The sequence below is a fragment of the Lynx canadensis genome, chromosome A1 (assembly GCF_007474595.2).
Source record: "Lynx canadensis isolate LIC74 chromosome A1, mLynCan4.pri.v2, whole genome shotgun sequence".
Lineage (NCBI taxonomy): Eukaryota > Metazoa > Chordata > Mammalia > Carnivora > Felidae > Lynx > Lynx canadensis.
In genome coordinates, this window is record NC_044303.2 from 142422952 (window position 1) to 142444041 (window position 21090).

Sequence of the window (21090 nt, forward strand, 5' to 3'; positions counted from 1 at the left end):
GTCCAGAGTTGCATTTATGGTGGCACCAGCAGAGAATTGTTGTTGAACTAGCCAGAGCACCAGAACTTATGGAATGAATTTTGCATAAACAATTATTAATGCTACTGATGCCAAAAAAATAAGTCAACAATGCCTTCACTTATTACTTTGACATTTTTTATTAATAGGGCTTCATGGATATTAGAGCTTCCCTTGGCATACACTACAAAGATTTATTTCAATATCATACTGAAAATACCAAGATTTGTGTTTATTCTTTTCTCTGAAATATATTTTCTTATCTAGCTCCCTTTAAGAATGTAAGTGAAATTTTTACCATTCTAATCATTATTAAATATACATATTTCAAACTATATATACCTTTTTCTCCAGTGGAATGATAAATCAGTGTTTATACAATGCTTCAGTTTACAAAATGATGTATTTCTTTCTCTACTCACGGTAACATATGGTAGGTATCTTATTATCATTATTTTAAAGATGAAGAGAGAAATGGACTAGAATTATATGACTTTGTCCAGAATTCAAACTCAGAACACGAATGTACAATTTTACCTCAAAATTCTAAGTTACTACATACAGCTATTACTTTTATAAAGACCACTGCTTTGAGCTTTGATGCAAACAAAGATTAAGATCCTGCTCTTGTCAAACTTACATTCTAGTAAGAAAATTTAAATGGTTATATAAGTAATTACGATGCAAAGTAAAATATGGTAAATGTGGTTTTAAGAATCTACAGTATAAAAATTTATATTTTTAAAATATAGCAAAACTAGACTAAGAAAAAATATTGTAGGGGCGCCTGGGTGGCTTGGTCGGTTGAGCGTCCGACTTCGGCTCAGGGCATGATCTCACGGTCCGTGAGTTCGAGCCCCGCGTCGGGCTCTGTGCTGACAGCTCAGAGCCTGGAGCCTGCTTCGGATTCTGTGTCTCCCTCTCTCTCTGCCCCTCCCCTGTTCATGCTCTGTCTCTCTCTGTGTCAAAAATAAATAAACGTTAAAAAAAAAAAAAAAAAGAAAAAATATTGTATAACTTTAATTATCCACATGCAGAGGCAGGATTGGCCACAGTTGAAATATATATTTGGCATCATTTATCTTTCATGCTGTATTACTTTCCTATTACCACAAACTTAAAGGCTTAAAACAATACACATTTGGGGCGCCTGGGTGGCGCAGTCGGTTAAGCGTCTGACTTCAGCCAGGTCACGATCTCACGGTCCGTGAGTTCGAGCCCCGCGTCGGGCTCTGGGCTGATGGCTCAGAGCCTGGAGCCTGTTTCCGATTCTGTGTCTCCCTCTCTCTCTGCCCCTCGCCCGCTCATGCTCTGTCTCTCTCTGTCCCAAAAATAAATAAACGTTGAAAAAAAATTAAAAAAAAACAAAAAAAAACAAAAAAAACAACAATACACATTTAGCATCTTACAGTTCCGGAGTCAGGAGTTAACAGTTTAGCCCTTATGGGGCTAAAAGCAAGGTGTCAACAGGACCATCTCTATGTGGGTTCTAGGAGAAAATCCATTTTTTGCCTTCTTCCAACCTCTACAGACTGTATGCATTCCTTGGCTCAAGGCCCCATTCCAGCAATGGCATCACTTACAATCTCTGCTTCTGATATCTGACTTTGTTGACCTTCCTCCTTCCCTTAAGAGGACCCTTTTGACCTCCATCTCAAGAATCTTAATCTCGGCAAAGTCCCTTCTGCCAGGTAAGGTAAGGATATTCACAGGTTCTGGGCATAAGGACCCGGACATCTATGTGGGAGGCATGATTCTGCCTACCCCATGTGCCTTCTTATCCCTTCCTGTAATCACACCATACTTTTCCTTGATACTATCTCCTGTTTTTCAAAGATTCCAGGACTGTGGCGCTGCTCTATCCAAAGCACAAAATGATCCTGTGTTCTCACCTTTCCAAGCTTCTTCCTTGTCCTTAACAAAACTTAATGGCCCTTACTCTAGAAGTACAACCTACTATTTTTAAATTTTATTTTATTTTGATAAGAGCAGTGAACATGAGATCTACCCTTGTACCAAACTTTATTTATTTATTTTTTGACGTTTAATTATTTTTGAGAGACAGAGAGAGATAGAGCATTAGCAGGGGAGGGGCAGAAAGAGAGGGAGACACAGAATCTGAAGCAGGCTCCAGGCTCTGAGCGGTCAGCACAGAGCAAGACACGGGGCTCGAACCCACGGACTGTGAGATCATGACCTGAGCCAAAATCAGACGCTTAACCGATTGAGCCACCCAGGTGCCCCGCCCCTCATACCAAACCTTAAAATGTACAATACATTGTTGTTGACTATAGGTACAATGTTGCACAGCAAATCTCTAGAGCTTATTCAACTTGCTTAATTAACTGAAACATTAGGTTTGCTGTTTACTAATTGCCCATCTCCCTTTTCCTCCATCCCCTGGCACTGCCATTCCACTCTCTGATTCTATGAATTTGACTATTTTAGGTATCTCACACCAGTGGAATCATTCAGTATTTGGCTTTTTGTGGCAGGCTTATTTCATTTAGCATGTCTTCCAGGTTACTATAGTCTACTATTATACTCATTTTGCAAATGAAGAATCTGAAGCACAGGGAGATTGAGTAATTTATTCAAGATAACATTAACATTCAAACACAGGCAGTCTAGTTCTGCATACAAGCAGATAGCTCACCACAGACTAACTGGGCAATATACAAAAAGACTGTAATACATGTTTTTTATATTACTGTTTTCATCTATTAGACTGTTAACTCTGTAAAGGAAAGAACCTTTTATAGGCTGAATGAGTACCTCATTCATCTATTCAACATTTACTAAATACCCCAACTGATTCAAGTTTTCAATAAATGTTTACTGAAATATATAAAACTAAATGAAACACAAAGTAGTCCTCTGCCCCAATCCTTTTAGTTTACAGTAGATGGTAAGGTTATTTAGGCAAGCAAATTTTGCTAATGTATTAGCAATATTAACTAAAGTAAGTTAACTTACAGAATTAAATTATCTTAAGCCAACTGAAATGCAGATTTCTCATAATGATCCTTGAGAAATTATCAAATTAACCTTAGTGATACTGAACTATTTTAGGCAAGCTTCAAGTCAGCCTTGAAAAGCCCTCTCCATGTCAAGAAGACAGAAGTAACATAAAAAAATAAAAAGTGAAAACAAAAATCTACACATCTAAAAACAATATGTTGAATATAGGCAAAAAAGAATGAAGCCGAAATGTTGCACCTATGGTTTTAAGACACGTTATCTGAAGAGATGATGAGGTATTTGAATTAACAGAAAATCAAGAATCACAGATCCTTAGAGCCTCAAAAGATCTTAAGAGATTTTAAAGAAACTGAGGTCTCATTCTTGATACCTATTCCTAAAAGCAGATCTTTTAACAGGAGAAAAAAAGGGGCTCTATTGTCAGGAACGGTCACTATAAAGTTAAAAATACTAATACTTTCTTTAATGCTACTGATTTTAATATGAATATTCTCTTTATTTGTTTTACCAATTACTTTTATTGAGGTGTCCAAACTACAAAAGTGTAGCTCATATAATAAATAATCAAAGAATCAGGGGCGCCTGGGTGGCGCAGTCGGTTGAGCGTCCGACTTCACCCAGGTCACGATCTCGCGGTCCGTGAGTTCGAGCCCCGCGTCGGGCTCTGGGCTGATGGCTCAGAGCCTGGAGCCTGTTTCCGATTCTGTGTCTCCCTCTCTCTCTGCCCCTCCCCCGTTCATGCTCTGTCTCTCTCTGTCCCAAAAATAAATAAACGTTGAAAAAAAAAAATTAAAAAAAAAAAAAAAAAGAATCAGATACTATAGGCTAATGATGATTATGTAACCAGAATCAGGAAGGACACTATGATTTAAGTTTCTTAATATTCAAACTGTAGGAAAAAAGCCATGGTTGTAAGGATAGTTTTGATTTACCAAAAACAAAAGTCTAAACATTAAAATATGAGAGTTTAAATGAGTAAATCCTCCTACCTTTAAGAGTGAACACAGATTATATTTGTCCCCCATTATCTAATTATAAATCTATTCTTCCCTTCAAAGTGTTATAAAGATAGAATATTCATCTTTTAAATTAAAGTCAATAAAAAATATTGTTCAAGATTTTAATATATTATAAAGCTGAAGTAGAGATAATTGCTTTAAAATACACAACTTGCAAATTTCACATGAGAAAAAAGGGTCAAAAACTAAAATTCAGAAACCTTGAATATTCTTTTGTATGTAACAGAACCAATGAATAGTCTAAATAATTTGTAGTACTTTTTATATGCAACTAAGTTTTAAAAGAATAATTTACCCTGGAAAACTTTGGTTCATCACCTTTAATGTTCTGGAGATACTTTCCCAAGAAAAGCACTACATAAAACCAAATAGAAAGTCATTATTAAGATATAGGAAATAAAACATGTTTTTCAACTCACACTTAAAGTGTGACATAGAAACTGAGAAAGGGGCACCTCGGTGGCTCGGTCAATTGAGTGTCTGACTTCGGCTCAGGTCATGATCTCACAGCTTGTGAGCTCAAGCCCCACATCAGGCTTGGTGCTGTCATCCGCGCAGAGCCGCCTTTACATCCTCTGTCACTCTCCCTCTCTGTCCCTCCCCTGCTTGCGCTCTCTCTCTCAAAAATAAAGAAAACATTAAAAAAAAACAAGAAATAGAGACAAAAAGGATGCTATCATTAAACGTAAGGGGTGCCCAGGTGGCTCAGTTGGTTAAGCATCTGACTTTGGCTCAGGTCATGATCTCACGGTTTGTGAGTTTGAGCCCCATGTCTGGGTCTGGGCTGAGAGCTCCGAGGCCACTTTGGATTCTCAGTCTCCCTTTCCCATTTACATGCACACTCCTTTCTGTGTGTCTCAAAAATAAACATTAAAAAAAATGCAAGTAGAAATGGGCAAAATGACTGACATTTAAAACTTAAGCTCCTCTAGTTACCTTCTACAGTCATATTTTTAAAAAATTTACTTCCTTGATAATTTTTGTTGTCACTTATTTAGAATTTTAATATTGCATGTAGATAAATGTTCTACCCATCATATTATCTTGAGTTTGCAGGATTAAGGTTTATAATTTTATGTTCACAATAAAAAAAATCACTCTTACTCGGGGCTAAATTTTGTTTCAATAATATCCTTAGAAGTACTTATCACAATGTTCCAGTTTTCTAAAGAGATCTACATGTAGGAATAGATAATTAGGGATAACAGAATTATTGTCATGAAAATATACATAATAATATAAATAAAGTATAAATATAAAATGTATTCAAGCTTCTTATGTTTCAATATGCTTGCTATGTCTAAATATGATGTAATTATACTTAGAATTCCACAAATAATTTCAATGATTTTACACAAAAAAATTAAGCTTTTCTTAAAAAGAATCTCTTGTTTTAATCAAATATACAATCATAATAAAAATCCTCTAAATATATTATTATAAGGGTGAAAGTGACTAATATTTCTTTCTCCAAATGGCTTCACTTTCTAAAGCCATACCATAGAAATAACTGACATTTTACCGCAGAACAATATGAAACCTAGATTATGCATTTTACTGGTTATCACCTATCCAGTTTTACAATATGTTTACATGTTGTCTGACTTAACAACATGAAGTGTTTTCAAACTAATGACTGTTAAATCAAGTTTAATCCTGAATATGAAATTATTAGATGCATTTTTAGAACAAACCTTTGAAGATACACAATAAACATACTTTTTTGATCTAGCCACTTCTCCATGTTATAGTCATTTGCCTGCTTTTAGCACCCTCTGCAGGTGAACCAATATTATATATGACTTCTATGTCATTAAAAGCAGTAAAACAGAACCTTTGTGGAAAGGGTATAATGAAGGTGATTAAATTGTGAAGAAATAAAACACAACACACTTTCTTAGTTCTTGTTTAAGGAGAAACAAACACTGTTTCCAAGTTAATTATCTAATTTACTAAAACAACGACAAAGAAGTGTGTGTGAGTCTTTGTATTTCAAAGATAAAATGCTAGTTTCATCATGACCATGCTATTGACATACAGGAAACACTAAAATGAGGTGTTAAAAAATGTTACAATTTGAAGAACATGCCAAGAATATTCAAAGGATAAATTTCTTGAAGTAAAATGACATTGTTAACTTACCATCTCTGTTGGACAAGAGACATACCAGGCCATTGAGGCATGTGTCTGTGACTTCTGAGATGTTGGTTGCACATCTGCCTATAGTTTGAATAGTGGCTGCTGCAAATTCTTTATCCTGGCTTTTCACATAGGTCTAAAAAATACCATTTCAATTAGTTTATACTTTAGTGTACTAACAAGTGAACAAAAAGATCCCTATTGTATTAAGCTTTGTCAGAAATGAAAATTTTATAATACATAACACAATATTCTCATTTATATGCGCAAGAGGTCCAAATGATGACTTAGCTTAATTAAATTTTGTTTTTTACTTAAACAATGTGCCTTAGAACAGGCGCATTTTCAAGCCAGGTTCATTCACCTGTGGCCACAGAGGCTTGTGATTCCAAAACAGATAGTAGGGAGCAGTCACCCAAAGACAGCAATTAGTTTAAGTGCAAGGTTGAAAGAGATGATGAGAACTCTCTCTTTGGAGGTTTCAGTTCATTTAACCAGCAGCATCTGTGAATCTATGAAAAAAAGGGTTGCTTTTTCAGAGACACTAAATCTAAAGTTGGGAGAAGAGGAGGAAAAGGACAAATATACCACTGACAAACATTTTACTTTCAAAATGGTATCTGAATGTAATAAAACTACAATAGCTACAGTGAGTAGTTCAGTAAAGACTTTATATATACTCATTTTGTAACAAAATGCCACAGTTTTGAAATAGATTTTCTTTAAAAGAATGCTTTGAAAATATAGTGTAGGGGCATCTGGGTGGCTCAGTTAAGCAACCGACTCTTGATTTCAGCTCAGGTCACGATTTCACAGTTTATGGGATCAAGCCGCCCATCAGGCTCTGCACTGAGTGCGGAGACTGCTTCGGATTCTGTGTCTCCGTCTCTCTCGGCTCCTCCCCTGCTCTCTCTCTCTCTCTCTCTCCCCCAATAAATTAATAAAACTAAAAAAAATTTTAAAATGAAAACAAAAATGTAAACTATATATTTATATAAACTTAAAAATAACTGATTTAATAATAGAAAGTTAAAAGATCTTTACAAAATTTACTATAACCCTAACGAATTTCACTTTGATTATAAATTTAATTTAAAATTCAGCTTTGTTTACAGAAATGAGTATACTTTAAATATGCATATTTATATATTATATGTAACAAAATTTAAAATCCCATGTTCGCCTGAATTTTTTTTAATTTTTTTTTTTTTTAAATAAGCTTTACGCTCAACGTGGGCTTAAACTTACAACCCTGAGATCAAGAGTTGCATGTTCTACTGACTGAGCACGTCAAGTGCCCCTCAATGGAATTTTTTTTTTCTTTTAAGTAGGCTTCAAGCCCAGTGCAGAGCCCAATGCGGGACTTGCACTCACGGCCGTGAGATCAAGACCTGAGCTGAGATCGAGACTCGGATACTTAACTGACTGAACCACCCAGGTGTCCCTCAAGTGAATTTTTTAAAAAAAGATTGCCAACCTCAAATGAGAAGAACATAATGTACAATTAACACTGTGGTTCTCTAACATGCCAAAGAGGATGTACATTTAAATGGTGCCGAAGAGAAAAATCTAAGAATATCTAAAACCATACAAATTTTGTGAAAATAGTACAAATAACAGGATAAATACTGAAGAAATAAATAAAACAAATTCTCTTAGTTCCATGTAGGAGAGGTCAATTGTATTTAAAACTGTTTCCCACTTGATGACCTAATTTCCTCAATTAGAATACGTCATTAGAAAAATTCTCTATTTTACTCAAAAAATTACTATTGTAAGTAAACTGAACATATCTATGAACATAACCCATAAAACACACAAATGAGGTACAAATATTAACAGTGATAAAAAGTGGATACATAAAGAATGTATTAGAAAGTCTGACTAACTAAAGGACCTTATGCCCTGATATTAAATGAAATTAAATGAAATTGGTAGACCACCAATATTCTGAAATAGATCCAATGTATCACTTGTGTACAATTAAACAATGCTATAAAATTACCTGAGACTCACTGTCTACATCCCCAGTAAACCTGACATAAGCAGCAGCTTGACAGCAAAAGGCTACCCAAAAAGATTACCCACAATAAGAAAAGGGCAAACACAAACATTGAGACAAAAAATTAAAAACTTAAAAAAAAAAAAAAAGCAAACCTCTAAAGATGGGGTAAAAATCAAACCCAAACAATGTTCTATAGCTATAGATTACTGAATAAGAACTTGAGATACTATATTTCCTGGCATATATAAACATAAGATGACTGAATAGCCATAACATCCTAATTTTCTAAGTCATCCTCCTAGGAAAACATACAGCATGAAAGTACAGTAATCCAGTTCTGAAATTATAAATCCTAGACATGCTATAATATTCTACTACTTCTGTTGAAAGTATAAGGTCACACAGTTAAGAAAATGCAATGCCTATTTAGCTAAAAGGAAATTTAAAATGGGTATACAGGAGGATTATAGCAACAAAGTAAATTAAATCCATAAAAGTTGGGAGTTGGCAAAAACTGATTTGTGTGTAGCATCTGGTACATTTTTACTAAGAAAACTGCTGATGAAATATAAAAACCCATAATACTAAGATTAGGTTTTCTATTGCTGTCATCTACCAACTAAATGTCCAGCCCTGACCATTCCAACATGAAGGCTATATTCATGAGGTAAGTTTTGAATAACACTCTTTTAAGGGTGTAGAGCTGAGGGGCACCTCATCCAAAAGCATTAATGGCTTAAATAAATACCACAAAAGAAAACACTGATAAAAACATCATGACAGGAGAAATTTTAGACCAAAAGTACACAAAGCTAAGAGGACACTGTCTAAAAGAGTATAGGTCAATGAAACAGGACAAGCAGTTAAGAAGTGAAGCTATTTTCATGAATGCAGAGTATAGACTGATACTGATGACAGCACAGAGAGATGGAATCCTTACCAATAACATAATTTCAAAAAAAAAACAAACAAACAAACCACAGTTATAAACCAGTCTTTCAAATTCAATGAAAACATGAAGGGGATTACTATTCTATGTCCCTTAAATTTTGAATTTGTAGTTAATGTTTATTCTTGAAAATTTATAAATTTCTTAGTTCTCAAATTTGTCCCAAATCACTATTTTATTTAACACAATTATCTACTTCTAAACTGAGAATGATGTATATTTGACTGTAAACTGAACAAATATTTTGTAAGTTATTTTATAATTAGCATTATATACAAACCTGAAATTCTCGGAGAAGAGTTGATATGTTGGCTTCATTTGCCAAATTTGTTAAAATTTCAAGCTAGGGTAGAGAAAAGAGTACCATTTTAAAACATAAATAAAAAGGATTAATTTAATAAGGACTAGGCATTTAATACAAAGGTCACTTATGTTTTTAACAAAAGTCACACTGTTACAAATATTCTGAGGCATAATGCCCTTCAGATGAATTTTTGTCTTCCTACATCTCCAAAGAGAAGACAGATAATTATATAATGCTTAAAAATAATTAGGAAAAAAGAGAATCCTACATCTTCCCTGTTTGCCCCAACTTTACAATTTATATTTAATTAAAAAGATTTTTTTGTTTATTTTTGAGATTGAGACAGTGTGAGTGGGTGAGGGGTAGAGATAGAGAGGGAGACACAGAATCTGAAGCAGGCTGCAAGCTATGAGCTGCTAGCACAGAGACTGATGTGCTTGAATTCACAGACTATGAGATCATGACCTAAGCCAAAGTTGGATGCTTAACCAACTGAGCCACCCAGGCACCCCTATATCTACTTAACCTAAACAATTTGAGGTGGCTGGGCTTTTTCCCCTCTTTGTTAATAAAGCTAGAAAACAACTCGTCTTCCATGTAATACCTCTGTTTTTCCAGATACTAATTAATTCTCTTGATTTGTTCTCATTCATTCTACCATCCCAAATACTTGGGACATTTTAATTCTCTCTTCTGGATTTACAGTTATAAGAAATATGCAATTAAAAGTGCTTCTCCAACAGACTCACTAAGAAAGTTCCAGTTTTTACTCATAAAAAATATTCAAAAAATCTGAAGGAAAGCATGAAAAAGGAAAAAAGGAACAGATAGCATAAACAGAAAATAAACCACAAGATGTATATATGTATGTAGCTACATGTTCATATCATGCTCCATATACATGGTCATACCAATAAATACATTTAAAATAAATGGTCTAAGCGCACCTGGGTGGCTCAGTCGATTTAGCATCTGACTCTGGATCTCGGCTCAGGCCATAATGCCACGTTTCATGAGTTCAAGTCTCATGTTGGGCTCTGTACTGATGGAGCAGAGCCTGCTTGGGATTCTCTCTCTCTCTCTCTCTCTCTCTCTGCCCCTCCCTTGCTCATACTAGCATGCTCTCTCTCTCAAAATAAATAAATCAACTTTAAAAAAAAAAAACAAAAAAAACACGGTGCCTGAGTGGTTCAGTTGGTTAAGCAACCAACTTCAGTAAAGGTCATGATCTCAAGTTTGTAGGTTCAAGCCCCACGCCGGGCTCTGTGCTGACAGCTCAGAGCCTGGAGCCCACTTCTGATTCTGTGTGTGTGTGTGTGTGTGTGTGTGTGTGTGTGTGTGTGTGTCTCCCTCCTGCCCTCCTCTGGCTCGTGCTCTGTCTCTCAAAAATAAACAATAAATAAATAAATAAATAGTCTAAACATTCCAATTAAAAGGGTTGGACTGTAGAAGTTCTTTATATTTTTTGAGTCCTAGTCATTTCTCAGATACAGGTACTGGGAATTTTTTTTCCCAGATTATGGCTTGACTTTATTTTATTTTGATGAAAACATTTTAATTTTTTAAAAACAATCTCAAACATATAGAAAAAGTAATAAGAACTATTTTAGTTTGAATCATTTGAGAGTTACCAATCTGATACCACATCATCCCCAAAGACTTCTGTGTATGTTCCTCACAAACAAGGACATTGTCCTACAGAACACAATAGAATCAAGAAAGTAACACTGACACATGCAGTCATATTCCCATTTAAGTTTTACAAATTATCTCAATCCTATAACATAAATGGATCCAGTTCAATACCACACATTGAATTCAGATGTATCTTTAGTCTCCTTCAGCCAGAAACTTCTTCAGTCTTTCTTTTGACCTTTATAACCTTGACATTTTCGATGATGACAAACCAATTATTTTCTAAAATATCCTTCCATTTGTCTTTTTAATGTTTATTTATTTGGTGGGGGGGGGGGAGAAAGTGGAGGAGGGGCAGAGAGAAAGGGGGACAGAGAATTCTAAGCAGGCTCCATGCTGTCAACACACAAACCAACATGAGGCTTGATCTCATGAACCGTGAGATCATGACCTGAGTTGAAATCAAGAGCAGGACCCGTAACCAACTGAGTCACCCAAGCACTCCTAAAATATCCTTCAATTTGGATGTGTATTAGATTTTTGTATAATTAAACCCAGTTTCCATGTGCATACCCAATCATTCCAACATTTGCTGAAAAGTCCATCCTTCCCGCACTGGTTTGTAATGCGTTCTCTATTACATAGTACGTTTTCATACACATGGATCTGTTTCCACACTTTCTATTCCATCCCACTTATTTTTCTGCCTAAATATCACATTGTTTTAATTATCATAGCTTTATATCCCTAACTACACTCTGTTCTGCAGTTATTATGCCCTGAACACAACACTCTTTCATAATCTGTGTTAGCATAAACTGTTCTTCTCTCCTACTCCCAACCCCACAAATTCCCAATCAATCTACCAACCAAAATAAAAAAATTCACAAAAATATTATTCTTTTAAGATCCTCTTAAACATCAACTTTTCTACAAGTATTTTCTAAATCCTAGAGAATTAACCCCATCTTTCTTGTTCTACACAGTACTCAATTCAAATCTATATAATATCATGAAAACACACTAGGGCTGAAATTATCTATTTACATGACTGTCTCCTTCAGTATACTATGAGTTATTCAAGGTGCAGGTAGCATGTATAAAGTCTGTACTATTAGGATGCAGCACAGAAAGTGGATATAATAATACAGTTTAGAAAGCATAAAGAAAATCCCTAAGTGTGTCTGTGTTTTTTAAGAAGCAGGTCTCCATTTTGCAGATACTAGAAGCTACAGCAATATCTTCAAAGTAAACGTGTACTAAGGATACCTGAAAAATAAGCACATGCATACCTTCAGTGTCTTGATCATAGTTGGATCAGTTGACCTAACATAGAAACTCTTCAGATAAGGTTCAAACATACCCTAGATTATAAAAAATATATATATAAATACATTTATGATACTAATGCATTCATTTCTTTCTTGAATTATGTGTTCACAATGTACGTACCTTTCTTTGAATTGACATAGTTGCTATATTCTGTAGGACAATATACTGCACCTCCCTAGAAATTAAAGGAGAATTTTTACTGGATATATTTTCCAATTACATATCTTTATGTAAACAGTATATTAAAGAAAAAAAACAGCAATAAGCTTCATATTGCATTCAACTTGAATATAATATTAAAAAGTTTTTAGTAAATTTTAGATACTTTTCAATATCTTCTTTTTAAACACATTTTTCCTATAAATTATTAATAAATTGGATTTGATTCATCATTAGAAAATTAAAAACCAATTTTATAATCCTGTAACTCCTAAGATGTAAAGCCAATACTGTAGCTGCTCTGAACACATGCAAGGAAAGTATTCTTAGGGCTAAGGGAATAAACATAACCACAGTATTAACATAAACTCTTGGTAAGATGCTCACTGTGTCACTCAATTATGAATTATGACTAGAGTGAAAAGATAGAGTAAAAAAAAAAAAAAGTCATGTTCTTTTATGTCCAAATAGCTAAGACATGAAGGTAGAAATGAATCTGGTATAAAGCTTCATGTCAAAGATGCATTCCAGATCCTCTGATAACCTTTGAGCTGGCTGTAGAAAATAAAATTATTGAACTGATAAAAAGGAAAAGAAGAGGAAAGAACAGGAACACAAAGGACCTCACTAAGGAATGGCAAAACTCAGCCCAGGGCTAAATAGTTATGGTGCTGAAGTCACGTTAAAGACAAAAATAAATATGCGTCTTCCCCCCGCCCAACTCTATTAGTAGAGGTAAGCACTCACTGAAAAAAATTTTTAAATTTAACTAATTATTAACAAAATATTCAGGGTAAGGTAAATAGCTGAAACAATGTTATAATTCTTAATACATAGTAAACAAAACAAATGATAAAAATCTGATATTAAACTTTGCCAAAACATTTTCAATCTCTTTGGGCTTGATGTTAAAAACATATTATATTTATCTCTAACCTAGAGATAAATTATGTAAAGGCTTTAATCATGATCCCTTAAGTATGAAATCTTATTGATATAATACAGAACCATGTAATAAATGTCTGAAAGACAGATGACATTTATTCAAACATTACCTTTGAAGGAATACGAAAGAAATAACATATAAAATCACGTCCTACCTATTGCTACGAAGTAAACGCACTAGTGACTTAGAAATAATGCCAACTTCAGATTTTGGTGATATGTGCCAATACAGCTGAGCAACTGCCATAACCACCTAAAAGATAAAGTATGAAAACAACAGCTATGAACACGGGAGCATGCTACAGTTTCAGAGTATTTGTACATTTGCTACAGTTTCAGAGTACATTTCTACAAATTGTTTCTTTAACTCCAGCAAAATCCATGTGAAGTAAGATGGATATGTTGCTACCCTTTGAAGCAGGCTGAAGAGTGTTCTCCCAAGAATTCATGTCTACCCTCAGAATATGACGTTACCTGGAGATAAAATCTTTGCAGATATTATTAAGATAATGATGGAGATGAGATCACACTGGATTAGGGTATGCCCTAAATCCAGTGAGTGTCCTTAATAGAGACATAAAAGGACAGACACAGAGAAGGCAATGTGAACATCGGACGAAGAGATCGGAGGAAAGAATCTGTAAGCCAGGGAATGCAGAACTGTTAGCATCCACTATACACCAGCAAAAAGCAGTTTCTCTCTTAGAGCCTCCAGAAGGAACCAACCCTTCGATATCCTACTAAAAAGTGAGAAAATAAAGTTCCGTTGTTTTAATTCACCTGGTTTGTGGTAATTTGTTATGACAGCCCTAGGAAACTAATACAGAAGAGAGAACAGAAAAGAAAATAGATGTTATGAGAAAACAGATGTTAAATGAACTACCCAAAGTCTGCTTGGCAGTACAAAGCAAAGCTTGATACAACACTCCAAATCCCCTATTCTTCTTAATACTGCTGCTTCTGCTCTGAAATTGGGAATATTTTAAAAGTGGTAAGCATGCCTTTCCACATGAAGCCCAGATACTTTAGGACAAAACTAACAATCTGAAAATTTAAAAAAATCAGTATGTGAAAGTTACAATTAAACGGATTCTATTAAAACAATTCCTCTAAAACAGCATTTGAAATGATCTTCTTTTTCTCTAAAATGCAGAACCTTAAAAATAGTCTTTGCTTCAAAGCCATTATAAGGGTGGTAAAATATAAGAGTACAATGTTTCCCCTACATGCCTCTACACTTAGATCTAGACATCAAAAGTCCAAACTGGAAAGTTATCCAGCTTTACTTGTGACAAATGCAGAAATAGTTACATCATCTTGCCTTTAGCTCAGAAAATATAGTACTACTACTTTACTTCTTAGTCTATAAAGTAGTAACAAATACATAGCAGGGATTTTACATATGCTTAAAGAGTATACAATACCTGAGGATGCTTGAGATAAAGAATTTCCTCCTAAAATTAAGAAATATGTTTTAAAAATACAGTTCTCAGAGTCCTAAATGCACTGTTGTTTGGCACTTTGTTGTACTTTTTTTTATAAGACTGATTTATAGCTTTCAGATATTGGGATTTTGAGGAGTTTAAGGATATTTTATTTCTTCAGTTATGATCCACAAATACACTCTAGTTACAGAACAAACTCTCCAGGATTTAAAATCTTATAAAATAAAATATCAATTAATGACTGTTTTAATCTAAAGTAGGTGATAGTCATTTAAAAAAATATTAAAGCAGGGGCGCCTGGGTGGCTCAGTCGATTAAACATCCGACTTTAGCTCAGGTCATGATCTCACGATTCCTGAGTTCTAGCCCTTTATTGGGCTCTGTGCTATCAGCCCAGACCCCACTCCAGATGCTATGTCCACCTCTCTCTGCCTCTCCCCCACTCATGCTTTCTCTCTCTCAAAAATAAATAAATATTAAAGCATACAGCTGGCTAATAAGTATTAGTATATAACAGAAAAGCTGAAGCTTTCTTTTCATGTATTTTACAGAAAATAATTAAGTCATTTTCTGTTAAAAATAGTAAGCCAAATGCTACTGGAAAGAAGATAAACTGTACTTTCTATATGTGTCAAGGCTTTTAAGATTCTAGATGCCACTTAGCATGTCATCTCCTCTCATATGTTAATTAGGGCACTCCCTCAAGCCCTCAAGGGCTACATACTCTTATTCTCCCCCAGTATTTACAAATCTAACAGTTTAAAGTTTCTTCTATAACCAGAATTTGAAATTTGTAGTCTAATTTGTAAAAGCTCTGTAAGAGGGAAGCTCCCATATCTCCAAAGTCCAAAATAAGTAAAACATACAAATTGGATAGGCCTGGTACAGTTACATGATGTACATTCATGATACAAGTATATCCTATAAGCACTTTTCTATTCCTAACTACTGACACCACTATCACCTTATCTAGACCGTTAGAACAGCCTCCCAACACTGTTTCCAGTGCCCCGTGCCTGCAATTCAACCTACACAGCACTGACCAAATAAGTTTCCTGAAAAAAAAATTCTCAAAGTCTGTCCTTTAACTGAGAACAGGGCTAAAAAAAAGAAATCTGTTCGCAATCCTTCAAGCCAGGCTTTACATGTATTTGGCAGCATCAAATATGCAGGACACCAAAACATACTGGGACAAAAAGGGAACTGTGTCCATTTGGTACACAATCAAGTAAGCAGGGAATCAAAACATATTGGGACAAGAAATACAAGCTACTTCTATTTGTTTCACCATTCAAGCACATTTTTGATCAGTAAGTATTTGGATTATAAAATCAATTCCCAAGGCAAAGTTAAACAGTGAGTCAATTATGAAGAAGGGTTTTGGGTGGTAAGTTACAGCTACTTAAATACAAGCTGGCCAAGCTGGGCTCAGTGAAACAGAATCATATTTTACAAAATAATATTTTTTATTACTGTGTATGGTTATTTAATAGTGATACAGAAATTAAATTGAGGTATAAGAAAAAAACTTCTGCTGATTACTAGGATATATATACAAAACTCTAAGCTCTAAATTCACAAGCATCAGAAAACTTAAAGTAATTCAAGTACAGTTCCACATTTTCTAAGTTTTTACTAGTTAAACGGAATAATTAAGAATATTTTTAATTAAAAAATATTAAGAAAATGTTTCACTTGACTCCATCTAACGTTTAGATATAACTTCCAGTTAACAGGTAAAACAGGGGTACAGAAGAAAAAATTAAATAGCACTATAAAAGAAGCAAAGAGAAAACCCAGAAGAGTATTCTGCAAGACTTGAGAGGTTTAAGAACAATAACAACCAGGTGCAAGAGATACTGGTTTAGATTATCTATTTATAAAAGATAATTTAAGATATATTGGCATTAAATGAGATGAAATTTTACTGAAATAGAGAGGACTGACTAGGGAAAAAAAGATTAAAAAGTACTATATGCAGTATGATTTTTATCTTAGTTTAAAAAATACGTATGTGTAGATATATGCGCATGTGAATATACGTATATTTATGCAGAAAAAGGATCTGGAAGAAAATGCATCAAGATATTATACAGTGATTTCTGAATGATTGGAATATGATATTTTAAGTTTTTTTAAATTTCTGCTAGTCCCTACTTCCTAATTTTTTATTGTGTACATGTATTGTTTTGAAATATAAAGTATACATATTTTTTTTTTTCAACGTTTATTTATTTTTGGGACAGAGAGAGACAGAGCATGAATGGGGGAGGGGCAGAGAGAGAGGGAGACACAGAATCGGAAACAGGCTCCAGGCTCTGAGCCATCAGCCCAGAGCCTGATGCGGGGCTCGAACTCCCGGACCGGGAGATCGTGACCTGGCTGAAGTCGGACGCCTAACCGACTGCGCCACCCAGGCGCCCCTATAAAGTATATTTAAAATAAGAAGATGTAAAACAAAATAAAACAAGCTCAAGACTCAAATGAAGATGATTTTTAATTGTTAGTCAACCCTACCAACTAAAATTTATTATGTATGTGGTGTTATGCTAGGAGCTTTTTTCTATGTTAGCCTCTTAAAAATTCTTACAAGGTTCATATGAATATTATGGACTGATACCAGATTAAGTGCTCTCAACTACAACCAAGTAACAGAAATATGCAGTCTTCCAATCCACTGAGAAACATCTTAGGAAAAGCCAATTAACAAAACCACAAAAAAGTAAATGAAGTCCAGTAGGTATATAACTACCAAGCCAAGTAATCTAATAAAAGCCTGATTTTTGATGTATAAACAAATAAACAAACAAATGATCCAGTAGCACACTAAAAAATAAAGACTTGTTTACTGAACTTACATACTTTTAACCACTGTTTAAAAAAAAAAAAAAAACAACAAACAAACCATGATTTTTGTAAGGTTTAACATACCGCTGCATTCCTACTCTGAAGTAAAGGCTTTGTATTCCGAATTAAAAGTCTATGGTCTGGATCCATAGTATATGACTTCTTCCTTTTGTCAGTCTTTTCCTTCTGGTCATCATCAGAGTCATAGAAATTCTTTTCATCATCTTCTAAACCGTCTTCCTATAAGAAACAAATAAAACTTTCTTTTTACCATCTACTCTAGTATTTTACTGAAGAATATTACTGTTAAAGAGATTTGAAAATACTATGCTACCTGTATAAAAGAAAGGCCTTGCTTTTTATAACAATGTAATTGTCTTTTAGTGCTATAGATAATACTTCTTTTATATTACATAGTAAACCTCTGAAAATATTAAATCCTCACAGATATATCTATAGCTGACCAAAGGCAAAACTTGAACATGAGACTCTAACAAAGCCTATAAGACGAGACTACCTAAAACCTGAAAACTATTTCCATGCATTATCAGTCAGTGTATAACTGGATCAAATGGTCAGAATAAAGAGAAGTGTTTCAACTGCAGCACACATAAAAGAAATCGCAATAAAACTTGACAGGTTAAAAACGAGTGATTAAGTAGCAAGTCTCTGTGTTGTCAGGAAAAACTCTGTTTGATACCTATATATATCCAGGGGTTGATTCTATATTTTTGACTTGTACTTTTAATTTGAATGCGTTAGTATCTCTGCCAATAAAATCTGCCTAGAGGCATTTAGTCTTAAAAACAAACAAACAAACAAAAAGCATACAAAGACAATAATATCCACCTCGATCTAATCCAACGATTGTTTACAGGTAATTTCTAGTATCAAGTACTACCTGAAACACACTTTCTACTGTTGAAAAGATGGGAGTAGATGTACTTTGTCCTATTCCTCTCACTATGTACAACTAGAAACTGGAGATGTTACATATGAAACAAACTTAAGCAGGGAAAGGAAGAGAGAAGAAAGACTAGATATGGACCCCATGACCCAAAGAATGAAACAACAGTAAGTTCCTTGGATTTTCATTTTTAGTCATATATCAAAGAAGCTGAGTGCTAGAGAAGCTGATAACCCAAAAACGCCAAGCACAGATGAAACAAACCCTCCAAAGCCTACTGTCTGTACCCAAAGGACCAAGAAAAAGAAAATCTAGCACGACAAAATTTTTCAGAAAATAACTGCTCTCGTACAGCTACTGATAGAGGGAAAAAAAAACTAAGGCCTCATTCCCACCCCTACTGGCAAAGGGTGAGGTGGGAGCTTCCCCAGCTATAATGAGATGCCTCAATCAACCCACTGGGGTGATGTCAGAAAAGGCCTCCACAGCCCAAGACTTTAATCTCCACCAGGAGATAACAAGGCATCCCCATGGTGTCAATAAAGACAAAGCAGGTTACTTGCATATCTAAGTCCTCCCATCAAGAACAAAGTGACCTCAACCCTCCCTATTGAGCTAGTGTAAGAAAATACTGAGGACACTCAAGACTTATAGCACCACCAACCAGTGGTAACAAGGGGTAACTATCCCAGGAAACATGGGGAACAACGAGGCATTTCTATCCCTCCCCACCTGAGAGCAATCAGGAGAGAATTAGTAAGCAGCCAGAAATCCCCCATTTACCCACAGTAACAGTGAGTGCAACCTCCCCGAGGTATCAATGGAGGCTGAGTGGGGAACCTGGACTGCTACCATGATTGGCAGTAAGAAGGCGGCATGCACTCCACCTTTCCTTAATGAAACAGTATCAAACAAACCCAGCTAAAACAGAAGATCTGAATAAGATCCAGAATCTCATGATATTCAAAATGTCCAGGTTTCAATAAAAATTATTCATCATTCCAAGAACCAGGAAGATCTCAAACTGGATGAAAAAAGATAACCAGTAGAAGCCAACACTAAAATGATAGGAATATTAGAATGATCTGATTAAAATTCTAAAGCAGCCATCATAAAAATGCTTTAATGAGCAACGAGGAACATTCCTGAAACAAATGAAAACACAGAAATTCTTAGCAAAGAGTTAAAATCTGAAGAAACAGAATATATAAAGATCTCACGGTTAGTGAAATCAAGCCCCATGTCGGGCTTTGTGCTGACAGCGTGGAGCCTGCTTGGGATTCTCTCTCTCTCCCTCTCTAAAAATAAATAAATAAACTTTAAAAAAGAAAAACACAAGAATTAAAATTAAACAATGACTACAATCAAAAGCAGTATTAAGGGAAAAAAGGAACCATCAGTGAACTCAAACATAATGAAATAGAAACTGCCCAATCTGAACAACAGCTAAAAATAGACTGAGGACAAAGAAAAAAACAAAAACAAAACTTAAAAACAGAACTTTGGGGACCTAGGGAACTATAGCAAAATAACATCTCTTGTCTTCTGAATCTTGGAAACAGAAGAAAAAGCGTGGGGCTGAAAAAGTACTCTGAGAAACAATGGCTGTCTGCTTTGGATTCTGTGTCTCCCTCTCTCTGCCCCTCCTCTGCACACTGTCTGTCTCTCTCAAAGATAAATAAACTTAAGAAAGAAAGAAAGAAAGAAAGAAAGAAAGAAAGAAAGAAAGAAAGAAAGAGAGAAAGAAAGAAAGAAAGAAAGAAAGAAAGAAAGAAAGAAAGAAAGAAAGAAAGAAAGAAAGAAAGGCTGAAAAAGTACTCTAAGAAATAATGGCTGGAAAATTCCTACATTTGGCAAAAGAAGTAAAACTACAGATTGAATAAGGTCAGTAAACCTTAAGTAAGGTGGACATAAATCCATAACAAGACATATTAAGTCAAACTTCTGAAAACTAAAGACAAAGAGAAAAAAATCTGGAAAGCAGTAATATAGAAATGACACTGGAGAGGATGAGGTAATGAATCAGAGTGATTAGTGATAAGGATGAAAATGTCAGATAGGTTTAATAACTACTCAGAGGCTGAAATCAACAGGATGCACTGAGTGAATGTGAAGGAAGAAATAGAAACACTTAATGAGGATGCCCCAAATTCCTAGCTGGGATGACCAAGCAGATCATGCTACCACGTAAGCTAACCTTGTCCAGGAGGGAAACAGTCTCTCTCTTTTTCAAGGCTGCTTGCTATATAAACATCCTTAAAATATAGTCCAAAATAAAACCTACCAATGCTTTTTACTCAGATGAGCTGTAAAAATGAGGAAAACTCATGAAGGACCATCTCCTAGAAATTTCTTTTGTTCATGACTAACCTGTTTCTATTCTTCCAAGTGAATGTTCTTTCTG

The 21090-nt window shown here is 34.8% G+C and overlaps 1 protein-coding gene across 5 annotated transcripts in view; it reads right to left on the reverse strand.

Annotated features, from left to right (window-relative positions):
• The window catches only part of AP3B1 (adaptor related protein complex 3 subunit beta 1), a 265520-nt gene that overhangs the window by 128750 nt on the left and 115680 nt on the right, over positions 1 to 21090 (reverse strand). For all 5 annotated transcript variants that reach the window (XM_030323534.2, XM_032593390.1, XM_030323533.2 and 2 more), the window contains 6 exons: positions 17864 to 18019; positions 13643 to 13740; positions 12504 to 12558; positions 12344 to 12415; positions 9393 to 9455; positions 6162 to 6294 (listed from right to left, as the gene is read on the reverse strand). In XM_030323534.2, the coding sequence (XP_030179394.1) occupies positions 6162 to 6294; positions 9393 to 9455; positions 12344 to 12415; positions 12504 to 12558; positions 13643 to 13740; positions 17864 to 18019 (577 nt within the window). The remainder of the gene's footprint in view (positions 1 to 6161; positions 6295 to 9392; positions 9456 to 12343; positions 12416 to 12503; positions 12559 to 13642; positions 13741 to 17863; positions 18020 to 21090) is intronic.